This window comes from Martes martes (genome assembly GCF_963455335.1).
Source record: "Martes martes genome assembly, chromosome: 1".
Classification (NCBI taxonomy): Eukaryota; Metazoa; Chordata; class Mammalia; order Carnivora; family Mustelidae; genus Martes; species Martes martes.
Window position 1 is genome coordinate 205,036,736 of NC_137888.1, and position 13,103 is coordinate 205,049,838.

The 13,103-nt window shown below is 55.7% G+C and overlaps 2 protein-coding genes across 2 annotated transcripts in view; one reads left to right on the forward strand and one right to left on the reverse strand.

Annotated features, from left to right (window-relative positions):
- The window catches only part of CYP4F22 (cytochrome P450 family 4 subfamily F member 22), an 84,616-nt gene that overhangs the window by 57,090 nt on the left and 14,423 nt on the right, over positions 1 to 13,103 (reverse strand). The window lies entirely within an intron of this gene.
- Positions 1,538 to 12,104, forward strand: RASAL3 (RAS protein activator like 3). Its single transcript, XM_080798937.1, has 18 exons — positions 1,538 to 1,600; positions 1,730 to 2,067; positions 3,843 to 3,973; positions 4,121 to 4,199; positions 4,306 to 4,367; positions 4,747 to 4,817; positions 5,622 to 5,748; positions 5,835 to 5,933; positions 6,382 to 6,924; positions 7,295 to 7,439; positions 7,690 to 7,834; positions 8,699 to 8,935; positions 9,034 to 9,235; positions 9,342 to 9,460; positions 10,324 to 10,720; positions 11,006 to 11,163; positions 11,688 to 11,751; positions 11,856 to 12,104. The coding sequence occupies exons 2-18, from the start codon at positions 1,743 to 1,745 to the stop codon at positions 11,994 to 11,996; spliced, it is 3,045 nt and encodes a 1,014-aa protein (XP_080655063.1). The 5' UTR covers positions 1,538 to 1,600; positions 1,730 to 1,742; the 3' UTR covers positions 11,997 to 12,104.

Sequence of the window (13,103 nt, forward strand, 5' to 3'; positions counted from 1 at the left end):
AGGCATGGGGCAAAATGAAAATGCAGGGCCCCATGTTCAAAAAGCAGGAACTTCAAGACAGCAACAGCAAAGCATGAAATCAAACGCAGTGTGGTGCCTGTCTAAGCATGTGGGTCCTCGATGACCGCCCAGACCACATGCCCGTGAAAGTGGTCCTACCCACCCTATCCTGTGAATTCTGGCCACCCTTGCCTTTGCACAAACTGTTCCTTCTATCTTGTATGCTCATCCCATGGTCAACTCCTTATGATTTGCGCCGCAAATGTCACCTCTTCAGGGAGGTCCTCCTGGATTTTTCCACTTAGCCTCAGTCTCTGCTGCAGTCTATTTTCCTCCAAGTCCTCCTCACCATCTAGGAATGTCCTACATTGATGTTCAGGATCTCTCTCCTCGGCTGGACTGTGTGCTCCACGAGGGCAAGAACCAAGTTTGTTCAGTTCCCTGTGGCTTCTCCAACACCTAGTATATAATGGGCACTCAGGAAACATTTATTGAGTTAACAAAGACTCCCATTATGAACCTTCTGGAGCTAATATTTTCATCTTGTTGTACAAATAAGGAAACCGAGGCTCAGAGAGAGGAAGTGACTCGCCTGAGGTCACACAGTGAGCGAAGGACCAGCTGGCACTGGAACCCACTCCTGGGCCAGGATTCGGCTGAATCTCATGCTGACTCATTCCTTTCTTAGAACACCATTTGCCCACCTCTTTTTACAAGTAAACACTTACTGAGGTACAACAGATACAGGAAGGTACAGACAAAGTGCACTGGACTGTACAGCTCAATAAATTTTCACAACAGAACACACCCTTGTAACAAGCACTCACCCAGTTCAAGAAAAGGGACATGTTAAATTTGTTATGTGACTTTCACCACCATTAGGAAAAACAAAACAAAACAAACAAATATATATATGCCGAGAACCTTCTCTCATGCTCCCCTACCCTCCTCCAAAGGAAACTAACATCCTGACTTGTTCCACAGTTTTGCCCCCTTTGCGACTATATAAAAGGGACCACATGGTATTTACTGTTCGCCGTTTGTGATTCATCCGGGTTCAATCAATCATCCAGCAGTTTGCTCGTTTCCTTGCCCCACTGCAGATGGGATCACAACTGATCCATTCCACAGTAGAGGGACACTTGGGTGGCCTCCAGTTTAGGACTATCACAAAGAGCACTAGTGGGCTTGTCTGTTGGGTGTATACCTAGCACTGTAACCACCGGACCAGAGGAAGGGTGTATGGTCACTGTTAGGAGATCATGCCAGTTTTCCAACTCAGGTAAATTGATCTGCACTCAGCAGCAGAGGAGCGCTCCAGGTGCCCTGTATTCTCACCAGCACCTGGTCAGTCTGTACCCATTCTGCAGAGAAGGTATCCAAGGCTCAGAGAGAGGCATTGCTGCCTCCGGGTCAATGAGAGATTCTGGGTCCTGCTCTGTCACCTCCTCTGCCTCCCGCATCCTGCCCCCGCTCTGCCCTCCCAGCCTGGCTGTGGGGTGGGGTGGGACAGACAGGGTCACGTGGAGTTGCGTTCAGCGGGAGGAAGCCAGGCAGGGCGCAGACGGCTGCTGATTTTGGGGCTGGCCAGAAAATCAAGGTAAGGGAAAGAAGGCGTTTGGCCACTGAAGGGGTTCCCTGGGGGTGGAGCTGAGAGTGGGGAGGGGGCCAAGATGAAGACAGCATGTGGGAACACACTGGGCAGAACTGTCACCCCCTTGTCCCCCAGGAGAACCCCCGCCATGGACCCACCATCACCGTGCAAGACCTCCCAAACCCAGCCGGCAGCAGCTTCATCCCCGATAACCTCCTACCGCTGGCACACAGGGGGCGATGGGGAGAAAGTAGCCGGAGGGTCCCGCTGGGGCCGACTTGCAGGCTGGGGCCGGGCATTAAGCCACCAGGAGCCTGGAGTCAGCAACCAGCCTGCCTCTCGCTCGCTCTTCCGTCGTGTCCTCTCTGCGCCCCCCAAGGAATCACGCACAAGCCGCCTGAGGTTATCCAAGACCCTCTGGGGAAGGCATAAGAGCCCGCCGCTGGAGCCAGGACCAGAGCCAGAGGCCCAAGGTACATGGTTCCCCCTTCCCCGGGCTGGGAGGCCGGATGCTTAGGTTTTGTCTGCCTCCTGAGCATCAGCCCTACAGACACAGGAAGTTGTGGGGAGTGCAAAAGCCCAACAGGAAGTGGCTGGGGCCCAGCTGCCCTCTTCCCTCTTCCCCCTCACACAGGGACTGGGGGGTGAGGGGAGTGGCCAGGGACCTGTGGGCTGGGGGTCCATCCTGGGGAAGGGAGAGGGAAGAGACAGAAGGTGGTACTGTCCAGATGCCAAATGGCTCTTGGCCCCAGTGGGTCTCTCCTCAATGGGTCTCTGTTCATATGAGAATGAGCCCAGGCTCATTCTCTCCTGCCTGGATATCCACCTCTGCTCTCTGGCCTCCATATCTTCAGTTTCTTCACTTCTTTGAACCTCAGCTTCTCCATCAGTTAAATGGGGATCATAATCCCTACCTTAAAGCATATATTATTTCATTTGCTCATATTCATTCATTCATTCATTCATTCAAACAGAGGTCTGTTGAGCATTTATGACATGCCGGGCCTTGATTTAGTCACTAAGGACACAGCAGCAAGCAAAACAGGTGAAACTTCCTGCCCCATGTAGCTCACAGTGTAGTGGGTATGACGGACAGTAAACAACTAAACCAGAAGTGACAGATGGGGCTGTTCCACAAGGGATCTAGAAGAGAAAGGGATGCCTTGAAGACTGGAGTTCAGGAATGCAGCACTAGCCCAGGGCCCAGCAAGTTTTAAGTGACCTATTGACAAGTGGAGTATTTATTCCCCTCATGGGAAAACAGTAGGACAGACAGGTGATCTGGGAGGGTTGGTTCAGCTCATCTATTCCAAGAAGCTCATTTCTCACTGTTCATATTCCCATTCTGCAGAGGCATCCCTTCAGCCCCCTTCAGGGTATCCAGTATTGCCCACTCCATAGGATCCAGAGAGAGTTCTCCAAAAAGCAGGACTGCTCCTCCCCTGCTCAAACATCTCCTGTGGTTCCCCATTTCCTCCAGTTCTCTAACTGGCACTCAAGGTTCTGTACCAGTCTCATCCTGGATCTTCCCCCTCTAGCTTCTGAGCCCTATGGGCCCTTCTTGCTTTTTCTGGGCCTTGCCATCTCCGAGCCTTTGCCCAAGCTGTTCCTGCCCTAGTCCCCTCCATTTCTGTCAAAATCCAACCTGCTGGTCAAGACCCAGCGCAAACCTACCATCTCTGGAGGCTTTCCTTGTCCCATTGCACCACCACTTCTCCCTACCCTGATCTTTTTTCTATTCCTTTCTCAAACTTGGAATGCTTTCCACCTTAAATTAGTTCTTTGTGTAAGGAACCAAGGATGCTGTCTTGTTTAACCTCTTGGACCTACCTACCTACTGTCTAGGTTAAGAGAACAATGCTTGTGTCTGAAGCCCAGCTCAACCACTCACAAGCTGTATGACCCTGGGCAAGTCACTCAACCTCTCTGGTTTTCAGTTTCCTCCTTGGCAAAATGGGGGTGATAGCCATTGAGTGGCTTTCGGAGGATTAAATGAGAGAATGCATGTGGAGCAGTAAACACAGTACATGGCCCATGTGTCCACTACCCATGGCCTGTGGGAACAAGGACAAAAGAGGGGTGGAAACTTGTCCAACAGCAGCCTGACATAGCTGCCGGTGGACTGGGGTGGGGGGGGGGGGAGAGGAGACACCTGAGAGGGAAACCGCATGAGCCTCTGTGAACGGAGAGGGTCCTCTGAGGGAGAGGAAAGGACTCCCAGGTCCCCAGCACCTACTCCTCTCCCCAGAGCCTGATCCAGAGCCAGAGACCCCTGCCCCACAGATCCCTGAGGCCCCCACACCTGATGTACCCATCTGGAACATTGGGGCCTTCACCCTGCTCGATGGGAAGCTGGTGCTGCTTGGGGGTGAGGAGGAGGTGAGAAGGGGCACAGGGATGAGGGGAGGGAAGAAGAGGATGGGGAAGGAGACAGAAGAGTTGGGGGGGGTAATGGAAAGTGGCTGCCTCTCCTTCTGTCTGCCTGTCTGCCTCCCCTGTACAACTACCCACTCTTACGGACAACAGGGTCCACGCCGGCCCCGGGCAGGGAGCGCTAGCTCTGAAGGCAGCATCAGGGTAGCCATGGGAAACCTCAGGGATCCAGGTAAGTTTCAGAGATGTGGAGGGTGAGGGCATTTGGGAGCATGTCAAAGTGGGGCAGAATTCAAGATGATCCCATCCCCCAACCTTCCACCCCTGATCACCTACAGATCGGACCACTGGAAAGACTGAGCCAGACGCTGCTGGCCCCAACCAGGTCCACAACGTGCGGGTAAGGCATCCAGTGGGAGGTGGAGGGGAGAGCAAAGACACCCAGACCCTCAGAGATGAAAGGGGACTCTTACTGAATGATTTTGGGCAGGCCATTTTTTGGCTTCAGTATCCCTATCAGTCAAATGGAACTAATGAGAATCCCACCCCACCCCCACCCCCAGTCCCAGGGCTGTTTATTAGAAGTCAACAGAGAATGCAGAAAAGCACAGGATTGGCGCTTTAGAAAAAGGAGCTGTTGGTTGCCTTTATTATTACTGCTAACACAGCCTGAGCTTGTTGTCCCCCCCAAACCAGCAGACCATCCAGGACATTGTTGGGGGAGAGAAGTTGAGGACGGAGAACAGGGTTCTGTCCAGCTGATATCCCCCTTCCCGCAGGGATTGCTCAAGCGGCTGAAAGAGAAGAAAAAGGCCAGGTCGGAGCTCGGAGCCAGTGCTTCCCGGGATGGGTAAGAGTCTCTGAGAGGCAGAAGGGGCTCTTCTGGGATTCAGCATTGCCCCCTCACCTGCCTATCCTTCCCACCTTCACCAAATACCTCCAACAGCCCCCTCAGTGTTGAGCAATGCAGGAGCCACCATTTGGCTGAAGGGTAGGGGCAGGGTCTACACACTGATTCTAAATCAGGAGCTAAGTCACACCCTGGGCTAGGAGTGTCAGGGAAGGGACCCCTGAGCTGAGATCTGAAGGATGGATGGAAGTTCACCAGGCCAAGAGGGACAGGAAAAGCATTCCAGGCCAGGAAACAGCGAATACAAAGGCCAAGAGGCCAAAGTGACAAAAAGAAGTCCAGGATGACTGGAGCTCAGAAAAAGGGATTAAGTGCAGGGAAATGTGGTGAAAAGGTGACAGGGACTGTACTATATACAAGGTAACACCGGCCACCATGAGGAGTTGAATTTTTATCCTAAAAGCAATGGGTTCCAGCCCAATTTAGGTTCAGGTTCATCCTGGCCTCCCTCCACCCTTCAGTCTATAGGGGATGGGTTGGTGGTGAGGAAGGAAGAATGACCACTTGTTTCAACGTCCCTGGGGCACCTGGGTGGCTCAGTGGGTTAAAGCTTCTGCCTTCAGCTCAGGTCATGATCCCAGGGTCTTGGAATCCAGCCCCGCATAGCGCTCTCTGCTCGGTGGGGAGCCTGCTTCTCCCTCTCTCTCTCTCTGCCTGCCACTCTGCCTGCTTGTGATCTCTGTCTGTCAAATAAATAAATAAAATCTTTAAAAACGAAAACAAAAACAAAAGTCCCCTCCCCAGACCCCCCAGTGCTCTGGGATCTCGGGAGTCGCTGGCCACACTCTCCGAGCTGGACCTGGGTGCTGAGCGGGATGTGAGGGTCTGGCCACTGCACCCCAGCCTCCTGGAGGAGCCTCACTGCTTCCAGGTAAATGCAGACAACTCTCCACCTCACCCCGACCCTTTGGTGATAAGCTTGGCCTCAACCGCACCCTTGAACCCCATCTCCAACAGGTAACGTGGACCGGCGGGAGCCGCTGCTTCTCTTGCCGCTCCGCCGCGGAGAGAGACCGCTGGATCGAGGACCTTCGCCGCCACTTCCAGCCCAGCCAGGTCAGTACAGCAGATAAGTTGGACACGGAGGCCCCGCTCACAGCCCGCTCCCCTCTTTCCCCCAAACCAAACCCCCGCCCGCGCCGTAACCCTGCCTCTTTGACACACCTGCCGGCTAACACCTTCACAACCACTCCGACACCCTCCTCAGTTTCCGTTTGTTACCAGCTCCTGGTAAAACACCCCGGCCCCTTCTATTCAATCCGGGACCTAGTTGCACCCCAAACCCCGCCTACCAGGCAAACAGCAAGTCCCCACCCCGCGACTGCTCCTGCTACCCTGGAGCCCGGATCTCTCCGCGAGAGCCCAGAAAAGCGAGAGGGCTTTCGCCAAACCGCCTTGAGACCGCCGTGGCCCCTGTCTTCCCCCAAGGGCCCAGCGATCTCCCTGGGGGCACGGTGCCCCACGTCGAGCACCGACGCCTCCCCCAACACACTCCGGTCCGCAGGACAACTTGGAACGGGAAGAGACGTGGTTGAGCGTGTGGGTGCACGAGGCAAAGGGACTGCCCCGAGCGGCGGCGGGGACAGCAGGCGTGCGCGCCGAGCTGTGGCTGGACGGAGCTCTACTCGCGCGCACAGCGCCGCGGGCTGGCCCGGGCCAGCTCTTCTGGGCCGAGCGCTTCCACTTCGAAGCGCTGCCGCCGGCGCGTCGCCTGTCGTTGCGGCTGCGCGGAGCTGGCCCGGGGGGAGCGGCGCTGGGCCGCGTGGCACTGGCACTGGAAGAGCTGGGAGTCCCCCGCGCGCCCGCCGCGGGTCTGGAGCGCTGGTTCCCGCTGCTCGGGGCGCCAGTAGGCGCCGCGCTGCGGGCGCGGATCCGGGCGCGGCGCTTGCGCGTGCTGCCGTCCGAGCGGTACAAGGAGCTGGCGGAGTTCCTCACTTTCCACTACGCGCGCCTCTGCGGGGCGCTGGAGCCCGCGCTGTCTGCCCAGGCCAAGGAGGAGCTGGCGGCTGCCATGGTGCGAGTGCTGCAGGCCACCGGCCGGGCCCAGGTGCGGCGCTGCGACGGGGCGGACCCGAGTGACCAGAGGCTAACTGATCGCGCGCTCTGGGGAGCAGAGTGTAGGGGGGACCGGTGGCTCAGGAACCCGGCCGCAAGACGGGGGGCGGGGCACCATGAGGGGGCGGGGCCTGGATGTCAGCTGTGAGGGGCGAGGCCTGAACTGAGTCTCTGAGCGGAAAGATTTAAATTTCTGCCTTGAGGGCTTTAAGTTCCGGCTTTGAGAGCCCTAGCAGAGAGGACCCGGCCAGAGCAGCAGCTAGGAGGGAGCGGGGCCTATGTCCCAGGTATGAGTGGCCAAGGGCTCGTAAACCCCCTGGCTCAGTCCGCTCCCCGTGCAACCTAAACCCCACTGTCCCCAGGCACTGGTGACAGACCTGGGCACCGCAGAGCTGGCACGCAGTGGAGGCCGTGAGGCGCTGCTATTCCGGGAAAACACATTGGCCACGAAGGCCATTGATGAGTACATGAAGCTGGTGGCGCAGGATTACCTCCAAGCCACTCTGGGTGAGCCAGAGGGTGGATGTCAGAGGCCATCTGGGTGGGCTAGGAAACCCCAAGGGGGAGATCTGGGAGTTCCTAGGTAGCCTGGATGCTGGTGGTGGTTTTGGGGATGCTGGAATCCTAGAGGTTACTGGGGGCTCCCCCAGAGATGCTAGGTGTCTCCGGAGGAAGCTGGAGACAGAGTTGGAGGCTGAGTGTCATCGGTTCTGGTGGTCATGGCCCCGGCCTCTTGTCTGGCTGTGCTGAACTATAGGGCAGGTCGTGCAGCGTCTCTGTGCCTCCAGTGAGGACTGTGAGGTGGACCCCAGCAAGTGCCCGGCTCCAGAGCTGCCACAGCACCAGACCAGACTGCGGAACAGTTGTGAAGAAGTCTTCCAAAACATCATCCACTCTTACAAGTAAGAATCAGGGCCCCAGCACCTAGCCCTACTTCTCAGCCACTGTGCTAATAACCCTGACCCCCAAATGGGGTTGCCAAATAAAAACAGAATATCCAGTTATATGGGTTGCATGCAACATTTGGGACATACTTATACTAAAAAATTATTCATTTTATCTGAAATTCAAGTTTAACTTTTTGTCCTGAAGTTTTGTTTGCTAAGTCTGGTAACCCATTCTCCATGTCATGTCAGCTTGGGGTTATTGACCCCAAGTAATCTGGGACCCAATTCCTTGTCCTCTAACTACAGGGGACTCCATATCCTAATTCCATGCTACCTGACCCCAGTTAACATAGGACCTCAATCATGACCTTTGATTCCAGGTGATGCTAAAACCCCCAGTCCCATGACCCTTGATCTTAAATGACTGTATACCCCAAAGTCCATGCAACTGATCACAAGAAACCTGGGATTCTAATTTCTTAAACTCTGATCCCAGGTTAACCCATATGTCTAGTCCCACATCACTTGGGACATCAATACCATAATTTCTGAACCTAGGTGACTCCGTAGCCTCAAGCCCATCTTACTTCACTTTATGTAATCTGGCACCCCAATCTCGTGTTCCTTTATAGCTACCTCCCAAGCTCAGGGACTGTATCCCCATGTGAACCTGAATCCCCACCTCCCAGACTACTGACTCCAAAAGTCACCACAATAACTACACCATAAATCCTGACCCCAAGCATTATTATCCCCAATGTCTCCAATCCTGGAACCCACAGTGCAGGTGATCCCTGACTTTTAACCTTAGGATCTTGACATGAATATGACCTTTATGTCCATTCCCGCTCCCATTGACCATTGCCTCTTTTCCCCCAGCTGGTTTCCAGCAGAGCTGGGCACTGTGTTCTCAGGCTGGCGAGAAGCATGCAAGGCACGTGGCTCTGAGGCACTGGGCCCCCGACTGGTGTGCGCCTCTCTCTTCTTGCGCCTCCTGTGTCCTGCCATCCTGGCACCCAGCCTCTTTGGTCTGGCACCAGAGCACCCTGCACCTGGCCCAGCCCGCGCCCTCACACTGATCGCCAAGGTCATCCAGAACCTCGCCAACAGTGCCCCGTAGGTCCCTGGAGGCTGGGGGGTGGTGGTGGTGGTACATGCCAGGCAGTGGGGTGGCAGATGCCTGGTCTGACCCATCCGGTCCGACCTTTGCCCAGGTTTGGTGAGAAGGAGGCATACATGGGCTTCATGAATAGCTTTCTGGAGCATCATGGGCCAGCCATGCAACACTTCCTGGACCAAGTGGCCATGGTGGATGTGGATGCAGCACCCAGTGGCTACCAGGGCAGCAGTGACTTAGCTCTCCAGCTGGCAGTCCTGCATGCCCAGCTCTGTACCATCTTTGCTGAACTTGACCAGGTATGGCCAGATCCCAGAGCCCAGGATGTGGGGCAGGGAGACAAGAGGGCAGGGAGCCTATGGTCCTAGAGAGCTTGCTTACCATCCTTCCTACATGCCTCATCAGGCAACCCGTGACAGCCTGGAACCACTGCCCACCATCCTGCGAGCCATTGAGGAGGGCCGACCTGTCCCTGTGACTGTGCCTATGAGGCTCCCACCACCTCCAGCCCAAGTTCACTCCAGGTAATCAGCCTGCCTCAGGTCTGACCCAGTTTTGATAGGTGAAAGCAGGGGCAGGACCAAAGGCAAGCACAGGGTCAGACTGGGGCCAGAGGTGAAGACAAGATCACATCAGGGGTCAGGAGCAGCAGTCACCTTGGAATTCTCTGTCAGAAACTGTTGCATAAAGGTAAGAGGCTGGAGAAGGGGTCCCCCAAGGGATCAGAGAGAGGTTCACGTTATGGTCAGAAGGCAGGTACTGGATCAGATTGGAGTCCAAGGTGAGGATGGGTCATTGCAGAGGCTAGGGAGAGGTCACTTTTGGGGTCACACAGAGAAAGCGGCATTGTGGTCAGTGATGAGGGTCAGGTTTCAGTGAGAGGTTGTGGATGGGGTCAAATCAGGGGTTAGATCAGGGTCAGATGTTAAGATGCACCATCAAGGGTCAGGGACAGGTTCATATGGTAAGCAGAGGTCAGACCAAGGACCAAATGGGGTCAAGGGTTATAGGTAAAGTCATATGGTGAGAGATCAGGGACCGTGGTCTGCAAGGAGGCAGAGACAGGATCAGCTTAAGGTCAGAGGTCAGGGACAAAAAAAGGGGTCAGATAGAGAAAAGAAAGGGTATCCTTGTGAGCAGAGGTCAAACCCAGGGTCAGATTGGAATCAGAGCTTACAGAGATGGTCATGTCAAGAGTCACAGAGAGGACTGTATTACTGTATTGTCAGAAGTCCAGGAAAGGGTCAGAGATCAAAATGTGATTCCATCAGTGACAAGGTCACATAGAAGTCAAAGATCAGAGGTGGAGTCATTTCTGGTCAGAGGTAGGTTTGGGGTCTCCTCGGGGGGCCAGCCAAGGATCTGAGCTCTCCCATTCCACCTCCAGCTTCTCTGCAGGAGAGAAGCCAGGCTTCCTGGCTCCCCGGGATCTCCCCAAGCACACCCCTCTCATCTCCAAGAGCCAATCGTTCAGCGTTCACGGCGTTCACGGCGCAGGGAGTTGGGCGCGACGGCAGCCAGACGAAGAGCGACCCCCGCGGCTGCCCCGGCCGGTGCAGCGCACACAGAGCGTCCCGGCTGGCCGCCCTGCCCGTCGCCGCCCCTCTGCAGGGCCCCGGCCACGACCCAAAAGCTCTCTCCGCACCGGGCCCGCCCCCCGAAGTCGGCCCTGGACCGGGGCCTCGGCATCTTTGCCTCGGAAGTCGTCGGTGCCGTGGCAGCGCCAGCTGGACCAGCCGCGGGACAGAGACCAGGCTCTGGGCACGCACCGACCCGTGGGCAAGGTGAGGTCCAGCTCGGGTCTGCCCACCGAGGGAAATGACAGGACTGAAAAGACAGAAAGCCAGGCAGTCTGGGTTCAAATGCCGAGCTCGCTGCGCTGTGTGACCCCGGGCCTAGCGCAACCCTCTCCGAGCCTCAATTTGTTCCTCTGTAAAACGGGAGCGAGGTTTCCTAACGGGGCAGGGCAGTGAGGAGGCAGAGCGCAGGGGACAAGGAGGTCAGAGTTTTTCGGGGAGAAGATGGGGGGCGGGACGACGGGTCAGGTTACAGTTGCTCCCTCCCTACAGTTAGCAGAGCTGCAGCGTGAGGTGGTCGCCCTGCGCGAGGAACAGAAGGCTCTGTCCGGCCTGGTGGAGTCGCTGGGCACCCACCTCCGGGCTTTGACGGAGAAGCAGGAGCAGCTTCAGGGCCAGCTGCAAGACCTGGACTCCAGGCTCCGTGAAGGGTGAGGCCCGCCCTCCTCCATTAGCTCTGCCCGGGGGTGAGCCTGTTGTAATCAGATCTGCCCTGGCCCCACTTTCATTCAGGCCCTGCCTCTCAATCGCACGCAAATCACTCCTGGTAGACCACGCCCCCTTCCGGCCCCGCCCCCAACACACCTTTTTCTCCCCGCCCCTTGGTCCGCCCACCCCAGGTCGCTGGCGAGTCCTACCTTCCAGGCCTTACTCCTCAATCAGGCCCTCCCAAACAGGCTGGTCCCTGGCCTCTCAGACTGGACACACCTTCATCCCTGTCACCACCTCACCCGGAACGGTCCAAGCCCTCCCCTCAAGAATTGATTGTCTCTTCTCATCCCAGCCATTCTAGGCTTCGATTCAGCCCGGGCTTCGTTTATCTAGGCCCCGCCCCCCTGCATGGACAAACCCCGCCTCCATCCAAGCCCCGCCTCCGAATTCCTGGCTGTCCAACCAGGAGCTGGAGGAGAGTTTCTCAGCCTCTGACCCCTCCCCTCGCCCCTGATCCCCACAGGACCCCGCCGTCGGATCCAGGGCATGGTGCTCCAAGCAGTGAGGATCACAGGCTTAAAAATCTGGTGAGTCCCCTGCCCTAGCCCCGGGGAAGATCTAGGGGGTGAGGGAAGCAGGGTTGGGGTGCAACCCTCCTCTGGCTCCAAGCCCATTGCCACTGCCTCTCCAGGAGCGCCGCCTGGCTGAGATGGAGAGTACTCAGGCCCAGCTGAGGAATGTGGTCCAGGGCCTGCAGCTTCCCAGAACGTCGGGATCCCGGAGCCAGCCCCTACCCCTCAAACCACCCTGCATCAACGGAGATACCACTTGAACTACCCACCCTGTTCAACGTGGTCTGGGAGCAGATAGCCGTCTTAAAGGCTTGTCCAACGCCTGGCACTGTGAGGTTACCCAGTAAAATTTTGATTTTAGTAAGATGAATGTTGGTGTGTTGTTGTTGTTGTTTTTGCGCCTAAGTGTAGCCAATCAGAAAGCATCCCCCTCCCACCGTTCAAGTCTCCCAATTTCTCTCCTAATTGGGAGTCTCATGGAATGGACAGTGCAAGGAGATTCTCACCAGCTGTGTGACCTTAGACTGTTATTCTCTTAGATCCTCAATTTCCTCATCTGAAAAATGGATCTAAAGTTTCTTACACAGTAGAAGACGCATTGTCTAAGGTGTTCAATAAAGGAATCCATCATTGTTAGGGGCAGCAGCTGTTTCTGATCATCTTCCTAGAGCATCTTCCTAGGCCCCCAAATCCCACACAAGGTCCCTCACGACAGGGACAGCATGGGTCTGGGAGCCAGGTGAAGGAAGGGGTGAGTAGGTGTGGAGACGATTAAGCTCTGTGAGAGTAGGTTGAGTAAATGAGTGGGCATTTGAATCGTAGGTGGGCGAGGGGTAGGTTGAATCGGGCAATAGGCAGATAAATAGGTTAGCATTTGGTGGAAACTTGCCCTGGTAGGTGAGTAAATAGACAGTTAGCTGGGATAGGTGTGTCTGCCTAGAAAAGCCTGGATCACAGTAGAAAATAAATCCTTGAGTTAGTTGAATAGGTGGTTATAGACATTGTATGAATATTTGTTGGGATTTCCTGAGACTCTTAACCTAGGCAGTGGGGAAACAGTAAGGAGCTGGGCAGACAGGACTTCTTTCCTCATGGAGCTTACACTCTAGTGGAGACAAGTAAATGTGCAATTGAAGGATGGAAGTCTGTGTGGCCAGGTGGAAGCATGTGTGTAGGGATGGGTGGATGCTTGCTTGGTTGTTTGGATATGTAAGTATTTACTTGGGTGGTGGGTGGACGGGCAGGTAGATGGGATGTGGATGGCTGGGTTGAGTGGGTATTCAGACGAGTGGTTGGGAATTTGGGTGGGTAGCTAACTGGCTGACAGGACCAGATGTTGGTTGAGTGGTAGATGGATGAGTGGGTAG